This window comes from Piliocolobus tephrosceles, chromosome 7 (assembly GCF_002776525.5).
Source record: "Piliocolobus tephrosceles isolate RC106 chromosome 7, ASM277652v3, whole genome shotgun sequence".
Lineage (NCBI taxonomy): Eukaryota > Metazoa > Chordata > Mammalia > Primates > Cercopithecidae > Piliocolobus > Piliocolobus tephrosceles.
Genome location: NC_045440.1, coordinates 16,760,921 through 16,781,460, shown reverse-complemented (window position 1 = coordinate 16,781,460; position 20,540 = coordinate 16,760,921). Strand labels below are relative to the sequence as shown.

Here is a 20,540-nt window from a genome sequence, read left to right as displayed (position 1 = left end):
GGCTTGAAGGCAGGATCTCGTCAGGGACTGGGGGCAGGGGGCGTCCTTCGCTGCCTCCTGTCTCTATCACTGGTGTTTATATTTTTCCTGAAAAAAATGATGTAGTGAGAGTCATTTTGGGATTTGTTGCTTCCCACACGCGTTTCTGATAACCCTTAGGTAATGATGCTTGCTCTTGTGTTCTGACCTCTTTTCCAACCTCAGCCCAAGCCATGTAAATTCTTCCTGCACTTCTAGTAATGACTGCCAGTGAAACCATCTCCTTGCCAAGTGGGGAAAGATACTTGTTTTTGAGTTAGATTTGAGTGATTCTGTGGCTCATCATTTGGGTAGAAAGTTCTCCAACAGCTTTTGTCTCTTCTCCTATTATCTACTTTTATTGTTTGCATTCATGTTTGATATCTCCAATGTCAATGCAGGGCTTGGGACAAAATGGAAACAATAAATATATTAATATTGGTAAATATGTCACACTTAGCTCTCTTCCCAGTTACGGGTGGTATGTGCTAAGTGTGCTAAGTAGTCCCTTTCTGTCAAAAATGCATCAGTAGGCCGTGTGTGATGGCTTATGTCTGTAATCCCAGCACTTTGGGAGGCCAAGGCAGGCGGATCACGAGGTCAGGAGATCGAGACCGTCCTAGCCAACTTGGTGAAACCCTGTCTCTACTAAAATACAAGAACATTAACCATGCATGGTGGCAGGTGCCTGTACTCCCAGCTACTGGGGAGACTGAGGCAGGGGAATGGCTTGAACCCAGGAGATGGAGGTTGCAGTGAGCTGAGATGGCGCCACTGTACTCTAGCCTGGCAACAGAGCAAGACTCCATCTCAAAAGGAAAAAAAAAAATGCATCAGTAACGTTAAAGGCGTGTTCTCAAACATTGACTAACAAAAAAAAAAATTCCAAATACTTGAATGAAATGTCAACCTGAAATAATTGAAAGCATCAGAATCCAGTTTTGAAGAGTTTATTCAAGCAAGAATCTGGGAAACATGGACTCCAGAGAAATGAGGCCAGTGCTCTGAAGTGAAAAGTTAAGGTCTTCCTTATGTATGGGCAGAAAACAAAGAAATTTGGTAGGATTATAACTTTTTTTTATGTAAGGCTTCTTTATGAGTTGTAATAATTTAGTTATTTTTCTTTTCTGTACGACTTTTCTTTTTTACAGCTTGTTATCATTTCTTTCCCAATTTAAAAGAGTTCATTTAACATTCCACCTTAGATAATGTGATAGTCATCAAGTCTGTGTGTGAGAAAGGTAAAAGGGAAATTAATCTGTAATGAAGATGAACAGTTAAGCGAGAAGGGGTCTTCCCTGGTGCCTTTTAGTCATTTGCAACTTTTTACAAAACAGTGTAGATAAGGAAAAAGGCTAATCTGTAATCAGACAAACAATCAGAGAAACAAAGCTTACAGCTTCCTAGGTTACAGCTGCCTGTTAACATGATCAAGGTCCCATAATCACATTCCCTTAAGGCTCTAAAATTTTGAAGTTCCAGCAACTTAGATTTAAATTGCTTATTTTCACAGAAGTGAGAAAAAATATCTTTCTTTGTGTTTTAGCATGAAAATTTGATGCATTTTCTTCAGTTTTAGCATGAAAATTTGATGCAGACAAATCTTTTTCTTTAGCAGACAGTATCTTTAATTAAAAAAAAAAAATCCAAAGGACTTGCATATATTAACTCATGTAAGTCTCAGAAAACCTGTGTTTTATACAGGATGAAAGTAAAGCATAGGACTGGCTAAGTGACTTGCCGAAGGTCACTCAGGTGAAGCCAGTATCTCAAACCAGGTTCTCTGGTTCTAAAATGTTTCTTCTTAAAAAATAAAAAATCATCTGTTGACTGTTGTTCTCAGGTTGTCTTGCTAAAGAATGATGGTAATTTGTAATGTTAATGAGACTTCCAAAATTAGGATCCACATTTTGATTCCATGTCTTGCTACTAACATACTGTACAAAAGGTGAAGGTTAAAAGAAAAACCTATGTTTTTTGTTTCTGTTTTTAAAATCTTACATTAAAGTACACCCTCATTTAAAGTGTTCTCTAACCTCTAAGTCCTATTCATGAGCAGAATAATGACTTCCTCCTCATTTTAACTCCTGGAGTCCCCACTGTGATTGTCTTAGGTTAGTGCCATGCTACCATTTAGTTTATACAGTTTATCATGTTAAATTAACTTTCATTGTTAATATTACTTCCTGTATATGTAAATTCTTTAGGGTTTGGGTCTGTGTCCTAATAATCTTAAGTGCCTAGATTAACTCAACAACATTATAAAGTAATTATGGCACCTTATATAGATTTTTAACCAGAGATGTTTAGATAACTGGTCCAAAAGCAGAGAAATAGTGGGCATCATGGTGTGCAGAAAATCTAAGTGCCTCGCTCCCAGTTTGTGACACTTTCTGCCATTTCAGAACATTTTAGTGTAAAAGTCTTGAGACCTCTTATAGGAATAGAGCCATATCCAGAATGAATATCACCCCACTCGGGGACACTTTGGATAGAATATTCTTAAAATTCTCTTTGTTTTCATTTTCTATTCTCTATCAAAATACACATTGGTTCCTATTGTATAAAAAAGGAAATAATTTTCTGGGAAAAAAATAGGTGTAGGTTCTGTTAAAAGAAAACCTTCAGCCCAATTAAATTTAAAGGAGTTTAATTGAGCAATGAATGATTCATCAATGAGGCAGCCCCCAGAACCACAGCAGATTCAGAGAGACTCCAAGGATGCCTCATAGGCAGAACAAATTTATAGACAAAAAAAAGGGAAGTGAGGTACAGAAACAACTCCGTTGGTTACGGTTCAGCACGTGCCTTATTTGAATACAGTTTGAACGCTCAGCACTGTATGAGTGGTTGAAGTACGGCCGCTGGGATTGGCCAAGACTCAGGTGTTGTTACAGGTGCATACTCCTAAGTTAGGTTTTCAGTCTTGTCTACCTATTAAGTTTGGTTGCAGTTTATCCACAAGGACTCAAATATAGAAGTACAGAGTCCTTCTTAGGCCATGTTTAGTTTGCTTTAACAGGCCCTACAGGCCCTATAAGGCTGCCCTAGTTTTTTTCCTTTATAAAATAGAGTTGACAAAGCATCCTTTTATAAAAGAGAAAGACTATAAGGATTAAGTGATTTTTTGTAATGTGTAAATTGCCTTAAGTGTTTCAGAGATAAGTGATTAGGAATATATAGTAGTAATAGTACTGTTTTAGTTCCTACCACTCTGCTATAAACCAGGGATAATTAATACTATCTCTTGCTGAATACTGTGTGACTCAGCCGAATGGCGAATTTTCCTGTGCTCGGCTTGGACTTGATTGCTTCAAGCCATAATCTAAAAGTGCCTGAGCTGCTCTATTAATTAAGATTTAATAGAATGTCTTGTGATGCCTGAGGATATTTTGTAAAAGAAAGTTAGAGGTTAATATACAGGATTACCCTTAACTTCACTTAGTCATCTGTGAGTCTGTCATCTATGAACTGATTTAAATTCTTTGCACATCAATTGCGAAAGCGGACTCCTCCCTGCGTGAGTTGTATCTTCAACTGTGTCATTGATTGGAACTTCAGAACTCCCTTCTTACCAGGGTAGCCTGTTTCTTCATGCTTTAGGATACATACTTTAAGGATTTTTGTTTTAAAGATTTAAGTTGTTTAGTTCTATCACTGAGAAAATAGAACAGTCTTAAAAATGCCTTGTGCTTTTTACAGCTAGTATAGATGATGTCTCATTTATATTAGTACAGAACTTCTGCTGAGTATACCTTTTTTTTGAAAACTTTGTTTTCAAGTTTATCAAAGTGCTGGATTTATTTTGGAATGCCATCATTGGGATTGCTTTATATTATGAATATCTCTCCATTAACCTAAGGAAATTCAAGGTATTTTGCATTAGAACTACCTCACCCCCACATACCTGTTTCTTGGCCTGGCAGGATTTGTGTTGTCGGCCTTCCTGCCAAGACATTTCATGAGGCCCTGAAAAAGAATTTACTTCTCGTTAGTGTGTATATGGCTACCTCTCTCTCTCCTCTGTGGGGAATAAAATGGTATTTTTGTCATTTTACGTGGCACAATGGGAGAATATTTTCAAGGCAACAGACAGGAAATAAAGATTAGTGTGTTCAATGAAAAAAGTAGGCACTGCGCATACTACGTTTTTCTGTGTGTATTATGACTCTCTGATATTAAATATGAGGAAAAGGAAAAAAATAGATGATTAGGGAACCTAGAAAGATGAGTGGTCAAAAACAGGACAAGATTTTGATGTAGGAACAAATACTCTGCCATTTGAATGAAATAGAAAATTGGAACAGTAAAATATTAAACACAATCCATTTCCGGTTCAGTTGAGAAGAAAAGTTGGAGAGTGTAGCATGCAAATATAAACTTCTGCATGAAGCTTATACCTTTTGATGGATTAAAAAAAAAAAAAAAACTTTTCTGACATAAATCCATCATTACTCTTTACTGAAAATTTTATTGTTTAGAAATATTTTATACCTTCCTCTTTATGAAGGAGGGGTGACACTGTCCTTTCATTCCCCGTTCAGCATTTCACTATTTTACAAGTATCGGTGATAATAATTGAAGCCAAAATATTATTCACTGTACTTTATATTTCCAAATATGTTTCTTCAAATTGGTAATAAACAGAAAATAATAACTGGTTTGTGATATTGAACATTCAGTGATGGCTCCAGTATCACCCATCTTTGGAGGAACTGCCAATATTTTGTTACAGAAATATGGTCCTCATGTGTATGTGAGTGTGACTCAGAATAACAATCACAGCAGCTTGTTGGTTTTATTCATTTTTTATTTTCACCCATCGTGGTCAGGAAGCGCCCCTAAGCCAGAGCTGATACTCAGAGACTGTGTACTGGTACAGACCGTTTACTGTGGATGTTCCTTTAATCTGACTGGAACAGTGCTTTTCCCAATAGCTCAAGGTCACTCCTGAATCAACTCAAATAATTTATTTTTTTTTTGAGACAGGGTCTCACTTTGTCACAGGATGGAATCCAGTGGCATGATCATGGCTCACTGCAGCCTCAACCTCCTGGACTGCAACAGTCCTCCTACTTCAGCCTCCCAAGTAGCTGGGAATATAGGCAGGCCCCAGCATGCCTGGTGATACGGTTTGGCTGTGTCCCCACCCAAATCTCATCCTGAATTGTAGTTCCCACCTGGTGGGAGGTAACTGAATTGTGGGGGCCGTTACCCCCATACTGTTCTCGTGGTAGTGAGTTCTCCTGAGGTCTGATGGCTTTTTATAGGGGGCTTTTCACCTTTTTGCTCAGCACTTCTCCTTGCTGCTGCCATGTGAAGAAGGACATATTTGTTTCCCCTTCTGCCATGATTATACATTTCCTGAGGCATCACCAGCCATGCTGAACTGTAAGTCAATTAAACCTCTTCCCTTTATAAATTACCCAGTTGTAGGTATGTCTTTATTAGCAATGTGAGAATGTACTAATACACCTGGCTTTTTTTTTTTTTGGGGGGGGGGGTAGCAACAGAGTCTTATTACGGGCTGGGATTACAGGCATGAGCCACCATGCCCAGCCTCAGCTCTTAAATAATTTTAATATCACTCCTCTATCCCAGATTTATCCAAGACATTGCCTCCCAAATCTGGTTTAGCTTGCCTTTCCCTGTATGGCAACCAGAGTGAAAGTGCCCAGTGCTATGGGGAAACAAGAGGTGCCAGTTCGTAGAACGTGGGAGGAAGGTGGTCATAGATTCCACATCTGTGAGATGGAGGTTATAATCTTGGATCCCTCCTAGACTTATGGGCTTTTGTTTATGCAGGTCAAATATTGGAACAGTACTTAAAGCAGTATGTGTTCAGCAATCATTTGCCATGCTATTACTACTACTGTAATTATTATTAATATTAGATAATTTTTCTGCAGAAATGTCGAGCTGGGAGCACCTGAGAGGGCAGGCACAGAGACTGTGCCTCTGTTCTGTGATCTGTAGTCATGAGCAGGGATGCCTTTGAAGGTCGTATAGTTGAGTGAGATTAGAGAAAGTACCTGGTTATATTTCCCTCTCCTCTCATCATCTCGCTTCCTGCCTTCAGCATCCACCTAACAGGAGTAGCAGACCGACCACTGCAAAGAATTGTCACCTGGATATTTTCTACTTAATGTATCCTTAGAACATGTTTCCTTAATTATCCTGTACAGTAGCTTTGAAATCCTTAGATGGGTGGCTTCCTTGGGAGCATACTCTACCTTTCAGAATTGCAAATATAGTTAATAATGGGGACGTAAAGAGACAATAATACCTACCTGAAAAGATTGTTTGGAACACATAGAGTGTATATGTGTAATGCTAGCCCAACACCCAGAGTGCTGCAGTGTAGGTGCTCAGTTAATGTTAATGCCTTTCCCCTTTCCTTCCATTTTATCTTAATTTATTGTATGCCTCTATTCATGTTCTGGCCTTTTTCTCTTATCTCACCTATTGTAATAATTTCGTTTCTGATACTCCTTGTTCCAGTTTCTCTCCTTGTTCTCACCCCACAATACCTCCTGCATCCTGCTCCAAATGAATTCTTCCTAGATAACAAAGTTTGTGAATAAATTCTTCCCTTTTTATAAAACGAAGGAAAGAAAAATGCAATAGAGAATCTATTTTTTGCAATGCATTGGCCTACAGATTCTGAAACTCTCCCATAATAAAACCTCTAAAAACGATAGATGAAATATTTTTAAATAACTTTTATCTGAATGGATAAGCCTGTAACAATGAAAGGGAAATCCTGTTAGGCCAGGAATAAAGCATGAGTACAAATGTGGGGAGGTGGCTAACCCTGGGAATGCTAAGCTTTTAGGGCATTTTTGGATCTAGGTGGCCTGCCAGTACCAGAGATAAAATTACACAGCATTTAGCACAGAAGTACAGAAAGATGGAAAATATGAAAGAGTGGATAAGTCACAAGTGGAATGAAGTGAGAAGTTAGAATGGAGTGTTAAGTTACAATCATGAAGACGATAGAGGAGAGACAGTATTCAAAGATATGTCTATAGGTTTTTCAGAATAATATATAGGAAGCTCAAAGAACACCAGTCTGTATAAATTTAAAGAAACCCATGCTTAGACATAGTACTTATACTCAGGGTAGAAATCTGTATTAGTCCATTCACACATTGATCTAAAGAAATACCTGAGACTGGGTAATTTGTAAAGTAGTTTAATTGGCTCACAGATCCACAGGCTGTACAGGAAGCATGATGCTGGCATCTGCTCACCTTCTGGGAAGGCCTCAGGAAACTTACAATTATGGTAGAAGGTAAAGGGGGAGCACCACTTCACATGGCCAGAGGAGCAAGAGAAGGGGGGTGCTCCACACTTTGAAACAACCAGATCTCATGAGTGCTCATTCACTATCATGAGAATAGCACCAAGCGGGTGGTGCTCAACCATTGTTGAGTCATGATCCAATTACCTCCCATGAGGCCGCATCTCCAATACTGGAAATTACACTTTAACATGAGATTTGGGTGGGGACACAGACCTAAACTGTATCATTCCACCCCAGTCCCCTCCCAAATATCATGTCCTTCTCACATTGCAAAATACATTCATGCCTTCCCAACAGTCCCCAAAGTCTTATTCTACCATTAAGTCAGAAATCCAAAGTCCAAAGTATCATCTGAGACAAGGCTAGTTCCTTCCACCTGTGAACCTATAAAATGAAAAACAAGTTAACCACTCCCAAGATACAATGGGGATACAGACATTGGGAAAATATTTGCCTTCCAAAAGGGATATATGGGCCAAAAGAAAGGGGCTACAGGCCCCACACAAGTCTGAAACCCAGAAGGCCAGTCATTAAATTTTAAAGCTCCAAAAAATTGTCCTTGGGTTCCATGTCTGACATCCAGGGCACACTGGTATGAGGGGTAGGCTCCCACAACCTTGGGCAGCTCTGCCTCTGTGGCTTTGCAGAGTTCAGCCCCTGCAGCTGCTCTCACGGGATGGCATTGAGTGCCTGCAGTTTTTCCAGACATATGGTGCAAGCTGTCAGTGGCTCTACCATTCTGGGGTCTGGAGGATGGTGGCCCTTTTCTCACAGCTCCACTAGGTAGCACCCTAGTGGGGACTCTGTGTGAGGGCTTTAACCCTACATTTGCCCTCCACACTGCTCTAGTAGAAAGTTCTCTATCAGGGCTCCACCACTACAGTGGTCTTCTGCCTGTACATCCAGACTTTTCATATATCCTGTGAAATCTAGGCGGAGACCCCCAGGCCTGAGTTCTTGCCCTCTGTGTAGACACAGGCTCAAAGCCATGTGGAAGCCACCAAAGTTTATGACCTACATGTTCTGTAGCAGCAGCCCAAGCTGTACCCAGGTCCCTCTGAGCCATGGCTGAACCTGGAGAGGCTGGGATGCAAGGAGCAGTGTCCCAAGGCTTCACAGGGCAGCAGTGTCCTGGCTCTGGCCCATGAAACCATTCTTCCCTTCTAGGCCTCAAGAGGGGCTGCTGTGAAGGTCTCTGAAATACCTTCAAGGCCATGTCTGCATTGTCTTGGCTGTTATCACTTGGACGCTTTTTAATTTGTGCAAATTTCTGCAACCTACTTGAATTCCTCTTCTGAAAATAGGCCTTTCTTTTCTACCACATGGCCAGGCTCCAAGTTTTCCAAACATTTATGCTCTGCTTCTCTTTTAATTACAAGTTCCAATTTTAGGTCATTTTTCTGCTCACACATATGAGCATAGGGTGTTAGGAACAGCCAGGCCACATCTTGAGCACTTTTCCTACTTAGAAATTTCTTCTACCAGGTACCCTAAATCATCACTCTCAAGTTCAAAGTTACACAGATCCCGAGGGCAAGGGCATAATGCAAGCCATGTTCTTTGGTAAGTCATAACAAGAGTGACTTGTACTCCAGTTCCCAATAAGTTCCTCATTTCCATCTGAGTCCTTGTTAGCCTTGCCTTTGCTGTCCATATCACTGCCAGCATTTTGGTCATAACCATTCATCTGGTCTCTAGGAAGTTCCAGACTATCATTCATCTTCCTGTATTCTGAGCCCTCCACACTCTTCCAACCTCTGATTGTTATCCAGTTGCAAAGTTGCTTTCATATTTTCAGGTATCTTTATAAGCAATGCCACGCTTCACAGTACCAATTTTCTGTATTAGTCCATTTTCACACTGCTATAAAGAAAACCTGAGACTGGGTAATTTATAAGAAGAGATTTAATTGGGTCATGGGTCTGCAGGCTGTACAGGAAGCATGATGTTGGCATCTGTTCAGCTTCTGGGAAGGCCTCAGGAAACTTACAGTCATGGCTGAAAGTGAAGGGGGAACAGCACTTCAAATGGCCAGAGAAGGAGCAAGCAAAGTGGGGGAGGTGCTACACACTTTTAAACAAAATCAGATCTCATGAGCACTCACTCACTCACTGTCACGAGAAGGGGATGGTGCTAAACCATTCATGAGTAACCACCCCCATGGTCCAATTAACTCCCACCAGGCTGCACCTCCAACACTGGGGATTACAGTTGAACGTGAGATTTGGGTGGGCACACAGATCTAAACACTAGCAACACTGCAACAGTGGTGTTAGCCAAAAGATAGTGAAATAATATCTTCATAAGAAAAAGCAGTTATCAACTTAGAATTTTAATGAAATAAGGACATTTATTATGCGAACAAAAATAGAGGAAGATTGACCACCAGAAGACCCTCCTCACTAGAGGAACTTCTAAGGGTAGACTTCAAGAAGTAATTGAAAACGGCCTCCAGAAAACAATCTGAGATACAGAAAGAAGTAATCAATAAAGATAAAAGTAAATATCAAACTGACAGTAGATTGTTACAGAAAAACAGTGATGTCTGTTTCAGTAGCACTAAAACAAACACACCAAAAAAAAAGCTAAAGTAAGGTTAGAGGCAGATTATTGGAATGAAAACCCTACAAGGGTCTTGTATTTTTAAGAAGGAGAGCAATTGATTGTCTTCGGACCTGAAGTATGCATAGTAAAAACTGCAGTGAAAACGTGGGCTCACATGTAAAATGGTGTCTTTTAATCAAACTCAGTAAACACTTTCTCATGGAAGATATCTAGATATTAAAGGATGTCAGCCTATCGATTCCCCACTGCCCTTGTAGTTAAAGCCTGTCAGTTGCTACATTAGGCTTCCTGTCGTTAATCTTCTCACTCTTCTCACTCTTCCTCTCATCAAGTTCATTATATGAAATTACAACTCTTTACGGAGCTCTGTGTGTTTAATAACACACATGCTGTGAAATCACTTTAACTCTTTCTACAGTCCTCATGATGAGGACCAGTGCTTGTGATTCATTAATGTCCAGCTCATTGTGTTTTACCTGAAGAGCCTCCCCAAGCGTCTGATGGCAACAGCGGCACTGTATGTGTGGTTGTCAAATCAGAGCAGTTGCACCTGCTTTAGAGGGCCTTCCCAGCCCACGGTGTATGGTGATCCCTTCTTCCCCTGAATTCTGCTTGTTGGCACCCATCTGTCTCATGTAAGATGGAAGTATCAATAGTACCTTACTCTTATCATTATGGTGTGAGTTAAATGGATTAATACATGTCAGAGCACTTAGAGCAGTGCTTTTATAGCACACCAGCTAAATACTGGTGAATATTTGCTCCCTAGTTATCTTTTTGGGAGGATTATAGGTTGTTTCATCCATGTGTTAGATAACTAAATCGTAACTGGCCAAAGATAAGGTTAAGTTGTATACTTCTGTGGGAAATAGAAAAGTAGAGAGTACAGTAAGTGAGTACAATAAGTAAGTCAGTTACTAAGTAACTGACTTAGTGAGTATTAGTCACTCATGAGTGACTTTTAAAATCACATTTCACTTGGAGAGCTCTTTGGAATCTGTTTCTAGTAGGCTTAGTGTAATAATGAGAAAGGACTGTTTAAAATTTTGTAAACGTGTATTTGGATTCATGGATTTACTGCGAAAGTAGAAACACAGATGTATAGATTTTTAAACTAAAGGGATCTCAAGATGCCGATAAATTAGCTTTAGGGCTTGGGGAAAGCCTTCATACTTCTGGACCTATGGCTCCTCTATTGAAAACAAAAAGATTTTCTCTAGGTTCCATACCAGCATTAGCCAGTGCTTTGCCTTAAGTTCTAGGAATTACCCACGTTTTAAAATGAAGCAAAAGTACAGCTGAAGTACAGCGCAGTAGAGTGACTTATTAGGGGCTGGTGGGTGGGAGGATAGGTTTCAGACCAGGTGAGATTGTGAAGGGTCTGGAAACCAGTGGGTCTGCTTTCAGGTCAGGTGCCTCCTGCACACCATGCCGCCTGGGGTCCTGCTCTGCAGCAGCCCTCTCGGCCCTGGTCCCTTCTGTGTGCGCAGTGCTCATGTGAGCAGTATCAGAATTTCACATCTGTTGAACAATGTAGTGAATGTTTATATTACACGTGATGTATGGTTATCTTTTTTTTGGTTATATATATTTTTAGTATACCTTTAAGCCTCACCTAGTGAAGACAGAAGGGCTGATATTTATTATCTTCCTTGCAAACCTGCAGGGCGGATATTTTGACTTCTTTCTTGCCAGGTGGATATCTCAATATGGTGTTGGCAGGATTGCCTGTGTTGTGTAAGTGGCTATTCACCTAGTTCCAAGTCTAAGAATTCTTGAGTATTCAGTCAAAAGAGATTTAAAGGATTTGATTAACAGTATTGTACTTTCTAATGTAATCAGGTATCCAAGTTAAAGACGGACTACAGACAGCCAAGTGTTTGATACAGAGCATGAGTAAATGGCTCTCCCTGTCTATTTCGGCAGACATGTTTAGAAAAATGACGTTCAAGCAATAACATTTTCCAGTTACAGATTTTAATTTTATTAAGATAATAGATCCTATACTGTTTTGCTAATCTAATGCTTTTTACTTGAGGACAATTTGTAAGCTTTTATGTAAGTCAATAGAGAAAATCTACTTTATATCCAGGAAAATATAAACAGAAGAAATTTAAGGATTTCTGAAAGAATTAATTTATTTGGAGAATTTGTATGATTGTGTTTAATGTCTGCCTAGCACTGTGCTAGGTTTAGTGAATTCTAAAGAGGAAGGATACCTCCTATCAAGACATTCATAGTCTAGTGAAAGAGACATTTAGACAAAAATAGTACATTACAGCAAGATTCTCAGTAGAGATGTGCACAGGTTGCAATAGGAGTAATAATAATTAAACTTGCAGTCTGGTTGAGGGAGGTGTGGGAGAAATGCCAAAAGCAGTCCTTTCATATTCTGAGACTACTTTATGATTCCTAGAATCGTTGAAGAAGCTGTAAAGCACTCTGGTACGTGAGCTTTTTAAGCTTTCTCTCGGATTGCTGTGTATATCCAGTATGCCTCCGGTGCTTACCCAGTCTGTAGTCAACCATGCTACCTGGCTTTTCAGCCTTCTCTTCTCCCTAGTTGTGGGACCATTAGCAAGTTATTGCCCTGTGTTTCAGTTTTGTAAGAAGAAGAAAGCAATAGCACCAACTTGGTAGGATCCTTGTAAATATTAAGATCGTATATGGAAAACATTTTTAGAATGCTGCCTGGTATACCATCAGGCTCAGAAAATTTTAGTTCTTATTGTTATTAATTTTGGTAGCTAGGAAGAATATTGAAACACTGTCACCATGTTGATCATTTAGATTCTCTTTCTAAAATGCTGATGTCAAATAAAATTTTACATTTTTCCCCCTTTCTAGCTCCAAGAGGAAAACGAGGATGGAAAACCTTTTATGCTGTACTGAAGGGAACAGTTCTTTACTTGCAAAAGGTAAAAGCAAAGCGGATAAATCCACTAAATTTGATGAAGTAATTAAACGAGGTCCAGTATATGTATATACAGTAGTCTCCCTTATCTGTAGTTTCACTTTCTGCAGTTTGTTTGCTAATGTTAAAAAATATTAAATGGAGAATTCCAGAAATAAACTATTTAAATTTTAAATTGCATGCTGTTCTCAGTAGCATAATGAAATCTTTCTCAATCCTGCTCCATCCTGACCAGATGTGAATCATCCCTTTGTCCGGCATAGCCATCCTGTATTTGCCTATCCTTTAGTCACTTAATAGACATCTCTGTGATGAGATCAGCTGTCCAATTATCGCAGTGTTTGTGTTCAAGTAACCCTTATTTTACTTAATAATAGCCCCCAGAGAACAATGGTGGTGGCATATTGTTATCATTGTTCTATTTTATTATTAGTTATTGTGGTTAATCTCTTACTGTGACTAATTTATAAATTAAATTTTATCTTATATAGATATGTATAGGAAAATCCCTCCATGCACACAGGGGATCGGCTCCAGGACCTCCCTTATATACCAAAGTCCCCATGTACTCAAGTCCTGCAGTCAGCCCTGTAGAATCCACGTATAAGAAAAGCGGGCTTCTGCATACTCGGGTTTCATGTCCCACAAGTGCCGTATTATCGGTCCTCATTTGATGGAAGACAATCCGCATTTTAGTGGATCTATACAGTTCAAGCCCATTTTGTTTAAGGGTCATCTATATATAGGGTCTGGGACTATTCAAAATTTCAGGCGCCCACTGGGGGTCTTAGAACGCATCCCGCATGGAGAGATAAGGGGAGCCTACTGTAGTACATGTTCTTTATTCATCCTTCAGTGAACACTTAGGTTGTTGCCACCTTTTGGCTATTCTGAGTAATGCCATAGTGAAGTGCAAATGGAGTGCAAATATCTCTTCAAGATCCTGATTTCATTTCTTGTGGATAAATACCCAGAAGTGGTACTGTGGGGTCATATGGTTCTGTTTTCAGTTTTTAAAGAAACTCCATATGGTTTTCCAAAGCAATGTAGCATTTTATATCTGAACAACAGTACTTAAGGGTTCCAGCTTCCCCCCCATATATGTGTTGAATTTATCTGAGCTCTGTGTTCCATTCTGTTGGTGTATGCATGTTTCTGTCTTTATGCCAGAACCATATTGATTTGGTATTGTAGCTTGGTAATATGTTTTGAAATCAGGAATGTGAGGCCTACAGCTTTGGTCTTCTTTTTCAGTATCGTTTATGGCTTATTCAGAGTCTTGTGATTACGTATAAATTTTAGATTTTTTTTTCTGTTTCTGCAAAAAATCCCACTGGGATGTTCATAGGAATTTTATTGAATATGTAGGTCACTGTAGACAGTATGGACATTTTAATAACGTTTAATCTTTGAATCCCTGAACGTGGAATGTCTTCTCATTTATTTGTGTCTTCTTTAATTTCTTTCAGCAGTGTTTTATAGTTTTCAGTGTATATGTCTTTTGCCTTCTTGATCAAGCTTGTTTTCAGGTATTTTTCTACTACTTTTTGATGCTGTTGTGAATGGTATTATTAATTTCCTTTTCAGGTTGTTTATAGTTATTATATAGAAATCGAACTGATGGTGGATTTTGTATCCTGCAACTTTGCTGAATTTGTTTATTCTAATAGGCTTTTGGGGAATCTTTAGGTTTTCTACATATAAGATCATTTGAAACTGTTTCTCACTTGAGGGTTTTTTATCGTGAAAGGATATTGAATTTCATCGCTTTCCTGCATCTATTGAGATGTTCATGTAATTTTTATCCTTTGATCTGTTAATGTGTTTTATCACTTTGACTGATTTTCATAGTTGAACCACCTTTACATCCCAAGGATATATCTCACTTGGTCATTGTAGATGATCTTTTTAATGTACCGTTGAATTCAGTTTGCCATCATTTTGTTTAGAGTTTTTGCGTTTATGCCCATAATGGATATTGGCAAGTAGTTTTCTCATAGTACTGTGTTCTGGTTTTGATATCAGGGTCATGCTGGCCGTGTAAAATGAGTTTGGAAGTGTTCCCTCCTCTTCAATTTTTTGGAAGAGTTTGAGAATGACTGGCGTTAGTCGTTTAACTGTTAGGTAGAATTCGCTGGTGAAGCCATCTGGTCCTAAATTTTCCTTTGTTGGAAGGGTTTTCATTACAGATTCAATGCACTTATTATTATAGATCCTTTCAGATTTTCTAGCTCTCCATACTTCAGTCTTGGTAGATTATAGCTTTCTAGTAATTAATCCCTTTCTTCTAGGTTTCCCAATTTGTTGGTGTATAATTGTTCATAATAGTTTCTTAGAATCCTTTTAGTTTATGTGGCATCAATTGCAATGCCTCCTGTTTCATTTCTGATTTTTTTTATTTGAGGGTTCTCTATTTTTTTCTTAATCTAGCTAAAGGATTGTCAATTTTGTTCATCTTTTGAAAAGAAATTTTTAGGTTTCTTTTCATTTCTCTATTTCATTTATTTCTGCTCTAACCTTTAATTGGATTTTCATTTCTCTATTTCATTTATTTCTACTCTAATCTTTATTGTGTCTTTCCTGTGCTAACTTTGCATTACTTTGTTCTTTATCTGGTGTAAAAATAGGTTATTTATTTAAATCTTCCTTCTTTTCTAATGTGTTTCTTGCCATAAACTTGCCTATTGGTACTGCTTTTGTTTCCTTCCATAAGTTTTGGCATATTGCGTGTCCATTATTGTTGGTCTCAAATTATTGTCCAATTTCCTTTTTGATTTTTTTTTTGACCCGTTGATTGTTCAGGATCATGTTGCTTAATTTCCACATATTTGTGAAGTCTCCATTTTCCTTCTGCTGTTAATTTCTACTTCGCTTTCTTTGTGATTGGAAAATGTGTTTGCCATTATTTCAGTCTTCTTAAATTTGGTAAGATTTGTTTTGTAACTTAGAATTTTATCTGTCCCAGAGAATGTTCTGTGTGCACTTCAGAAGAATATATATTCTCGTGCTGTTGAGTGGAATGTTCTGTATATGTCTTCTAGGATATTTGGTCCACTGTGTTTTTGAAGTTCTCTGTTTCTTTATTGATGTTCTGCCTAGAAGTTCTGTACATTATGGAGAGTGGGGTGAGGAAATATCCTACTATTGTTAATTTCTACCTTCAGTCCTGTCATTGTTTACTCTATATATTTGCGTGCCGTGATGATGGATGCATATGTATTAATAATTGTTATGCCTTTGTGATGAAGTGACTCATCATTATATGTCATTCTTTCTCTCTTGACAGTTTTTTACTTATTTTGTATAATATAAGTATGACTACCCCTCTGCTCTTTTTATTACCAATTGCATGTAATATTTTTTCCATTATTTCACATTCAGGTGTATGTCTCTTTAAATCTAAAGTGAGTCTCTTGTAGACAGCATACATTTGGGTGGTGCTCGCTCTCGCGCTCTCTCTCTCTCTCTCTCAATACATTCAGCCACGCTCTCAGCTTTGATTGGGAGTTTAATCCATTTGTATTTAGAGTAATTACCAATACAGAAAGACTTACTCTTGCTATTTTGCTATTTATTTTCTTTTCTGTCTTGTCACTTTTTTACTTTACTCTTATGAGTATTCCTTTCTGTTTCATTGATTTTTTTTTTTTTTTTTTTTTTTTGTAATAACCTTTATTTCTCATTTTCTTTTGTGTGTCTTTTAGGGGTTTTTTTGTTTGCTTACCATGGGGTTTACATAAAACAGTTAAAATGATCTATTTTAAGCTGATAATGATTTCAGGTCATATGACAAAACTATACTTTTACTTGCTCACAAATTATATCCTTTTGTATTGTGTTCCCACTAATGTATATTTATAGGCAAAGTATTTTAATACTTTTTGAAAAATTTCTATACCAGAGTTAAAAGTCATTTACACACCACTATTACAATATTAAAGTATTGTGTATTTTTCCTACATATGGTCAGCACTTCGTATCAGTGATTGCTGCATTTGAATTCAACCAACCTGAGATTGTAATATTCAGAAAAATAAGTTCCACAAAGTTTCAAAAAACAAAACTTGAATTTTCCACATTTTAAATACTATGTTGAATCTATGCCAATGTAGTGATATGTAGGCCTTTTATTAGGTATCATGAGTAATCTAGAGATGATTTAAAGTGTATAGAAGGATATACATAGGATATATGCAAATACTGTGTCATGTTATGTAAGTGACTTGAGCATCCGTGGATTTTGGTATCTATCAGAGATCCCAGGACAAATCTCCCATGGATACCAAGCCCTGTCTCTGTTTACTTTTGCCATTGAGCTTTATACTTTCATGTTTCTGTTCAGCATTCTTTCATTTCAAGTTGAAGAACTCCTTTTAGACTTTCTTGTGAGACAAGTCCAGCAGTAATGAACTCTCAACTTTTGTTTACCTGAGAAAATACTGTCTTTCATTTTTAAAGGGTAGTTTTGCTGGATGTAATATGCTTGTGTGGCAAGTGTTTTGTGTGTGTGTGTGTGTGTGTGTGTGTGTGTGTGTGTGTTTTTGAGCAACTTGAACATATCATCACAGTCACTTCTGGCCCTGGATCATTTATGCTGAGAAATCCACAGACAAATCACTTTTCTTTTGCTACTTTCAAAGTCTTTTCTTTTTCTTTGACTTTTTTATAATTTTGTCATTGGTCCCAGTTTAATTTATTTCCATTAATCCTGGCTGTCATTAGGCTTCTCAAATCTGGATGTCTGTTTCCTTCCTCAGATTTGAAAAGTGTTCTGTAAATAGGCTTTGTGCCCTCTTTGTTCCTTCTGCTCTTTCTTGGATTTCCATAATGTGTTGGTCTGCATAATGGTGTGTACCATTAATGTCTAAGGCTCTCTTAACTCTTTTTCATTCTTATTTATCTTTGTTCTCTGAGTGGATAATTTCAAATGGCCTGTCTTCAGGTTTGCTCATTCTTTCTTCTTTGTTTTCTGCTCTTGAGCCTCTCATCGGAATTTTTCAGTTGAGTTATGATATTCTTCAGCTTGAAAATGTCTGTTTAGTTCCCTTGAATATTTTCTCTGTGTTGGTATTCTCATTTTGTTTATTCGTCTTTTTTTTTTTTAGCTTGTTAAGCATCTTTACAACAGTTATGCAGGTAATTCGTATACCTTTGTTTCTTTAGGGTCAGTTTCTGGAAATTCATTTTGTTCCATTGAACCATGTTTTCCTGTTTCTTCCTGTCTCTTGTAGCTATATTGGGATCTGCGTGTTTGAAGAATCAGCTACCTCTTCCAGTATAGAGGCTGACTTGCTAGAGCAGAAGCCCCTCACCAGTCATCTTTGCTAGAGATTTTAGAGAACTCTGGGTCCTTTTTCAGGAGCCCATAATCCTTGCACCCTCTGATGTCTGTCTTCAATACTGCAAGTTATCTGGTTTTAGAGCCGGAAGCTACCCAGCTGTCCCCTGTTCTAAGCAGCCACCAAGCCCTCAGTGTATGCCATCAGTGCCCCGAATCAGGAGAGTCAGATACCACTCCCTCAGACAGCCCTCCAAAAAGCCAGAATGCTGGATGCATACTCTGCTCCACTCTCTTCCAAGGGAGAAATCTCCAGTTGTGTGCACCTCCCAGTTACGCTAATCTGTGCCAGCCACAGCAAGCCACCTGTCTCTCTACTCTGTTCTAAGTGTGTCCTTCAGGCATCCAAACTATGCTAGTTCTGTTAGTGCTCCAAGTGAGGTGAGACAGAAATTATTCCCTTGGGACTAAGAAGAGCTGGAATGAGGGCGACCCAGTCTACTGTTCTTCAGCCCTCCCAAAGTAGAAGCTTCAGGCTGATCACCTTTTCTCCCAATTGCATCAAGCTGTGCTGACTACAGCGAGCCACCCACCACTTTCCTTTGTTCTTAGCAGTGCCCAGGTATCCACACTATTCCAGTTCCGTCAGTGTTCCAAGTGAACCAAGGTAAAGCCATTACCCACGCAGCCCTCTGAAAAGCCAGAATATCAAAGATCTCTTTACTTTCCCCTGTGAGAGATGTCAGGGGCCAGGACGTTCTCTTCTGGTGCTGAGGCATGCCAGCTTCAGGGAGGCGCTGATGTGGGTAACAGGAAATTGCTCTTGTTACCTGTTTCTGTGTGGGTTTCTTGGCTTTGTGCTCTTCTGGGGTACTACAACCTCTTAAGTGGATTTTGGCATTCTCTTAGTAGGTATTTTGGTCCATAAATCATTGATTACTCAATATTTTTATGGGGGGATGAGAGCTGGGACTTCCTGTTCTGCTCTCTTGCTAACATCACTCCCAGGAAAAGATTGTTTAAATCTATATGGAATCATAATATAACACAGTTTTGGCATCTTATTCTTTTCATTCTGTATATTATCATAAACAGTTTCTTATTAAAAGGTTTTTAGAAACATTTTTGGTTTTCATCAATCTGATATTTTATGACTGTGAAATGATACGTAATTATGGTTTTGTTTCTTCTGTCCCTAGATCATTTATAAACATACTCATTTTTAAATGCTTGTAGTATTTTTTGTTAAATAGATTTGTCATAGTTTAACCTTTTCCCCACTTTCAGACATGCTTTTTTTTAGTTTTACATTTATAAATAACACTACACACACACACACATACACACACACACATGCACACACACATACACATGCACATATCTCTTTATTTTCTTTAGATTTCTAGGGGTGTCATGGGGCACATGGTAGGAACTGTTTACAGTTCTGAACACATTTTTCTATATTGCCTCTAGAAAGATTATACCTAATTTCATTCCTTAGAGAAGTTTGTGATAACATGTCTGTTTTCAGTATATTATTGACATATGGATATTCAGAGGAAAGGATCTGAAAGGATTCATTTTGAACTTTTTGTTTTTGGTGTTTGTCCACAAACGCATCCTTCCACGCTTTACACACTGCTGTAGTTGCCTTTCCACACCTGTGTTTCTCTGGAAAAGAGGCCTCCCCTTTGACTTACCATCCACAGTACTGAATCAGATGGTGACCCCTCATAGTATGCACACTTGCACCGCTGAGATGATCAACTGCTTTGGAATGAAGATTGGGAAGGAATACTGTTATTTTAAATGTTTCAAAATATTACAGTAATGCCATACATAAGATTGAAAGAATTACTCTTTTTTAAAACTAGCCTTCCTTAGTCTACCCATATCTTTATTTAAAGGACTTTAACTATACTTCAACTATACTATATCTTTTTTCCTTTTGTTGTTGTTGTTTTGTTTGCTTGTTTGTTTTTGTTCTTTACAAAAGTTTATTCTTAAATGTTCAACAGGTTCCAACACAGCACTTCATTTTAGCTGTAGGTGGCAAAAGATATTATGGCAGGGAATACAGATGCTTAAGAATGGAAGGTAAGGGTCACCATCACCTCAGACACAAAGAATAACTTACTTTGGGCCAGATTTCTTAAATCAACCTTTTGGGCAGGGGACCCTTGCCCACAGCCTTTGCTTTTAGCTCCTCGAATGTCTTTGTCTTTTCTTTTTGTTTCTGCTTGGAAGCCTTTTCCTCCTCATTCATCTCCTTGGCTCATTTTAGGACTGCTTCTTGCCACTTTCATGGCTAGATCTGGTGCCTCCCACCCCTTCTCCAGACCCTGCCACTGGAAACCCGTATCTTTCATTAACATTTTGCATATTACCAGAGCAACTTGGTAAACAACACTTTCATAATTATTTTGGGTTTTTTTTTTTTTTTTTTTTTTTTTTTTTTT

At 38.4% G+C, this 20,540-nt stretch overlaps 1 protein-coding gene across 2 annotated transcripts in view; it reads left to right on the top strand.

Moving 5' to 3' along the window:
• Nucleotides 1–20,540, top strand: part of PSD3 (pleckstrin and Sec7 domain containing 3) — a 483,052-nt gene that overhangs the window by 400,787 nt on the left and 61,725 nt on the right. For both annotated transcript variants that reach the window (XM_023216635.2, XM_023216636.2), the window contains one exon: nucleotides 12,737–12,807. In XM_023216635.2, the coding sequence (XP_023072403.1) occupies nucleotides 12,737–12,807 (71 nt within the window). The remainder of the gene's footprint in view (nucleotides 1–12,736; nucleotides 12,808–20,540) is intronic.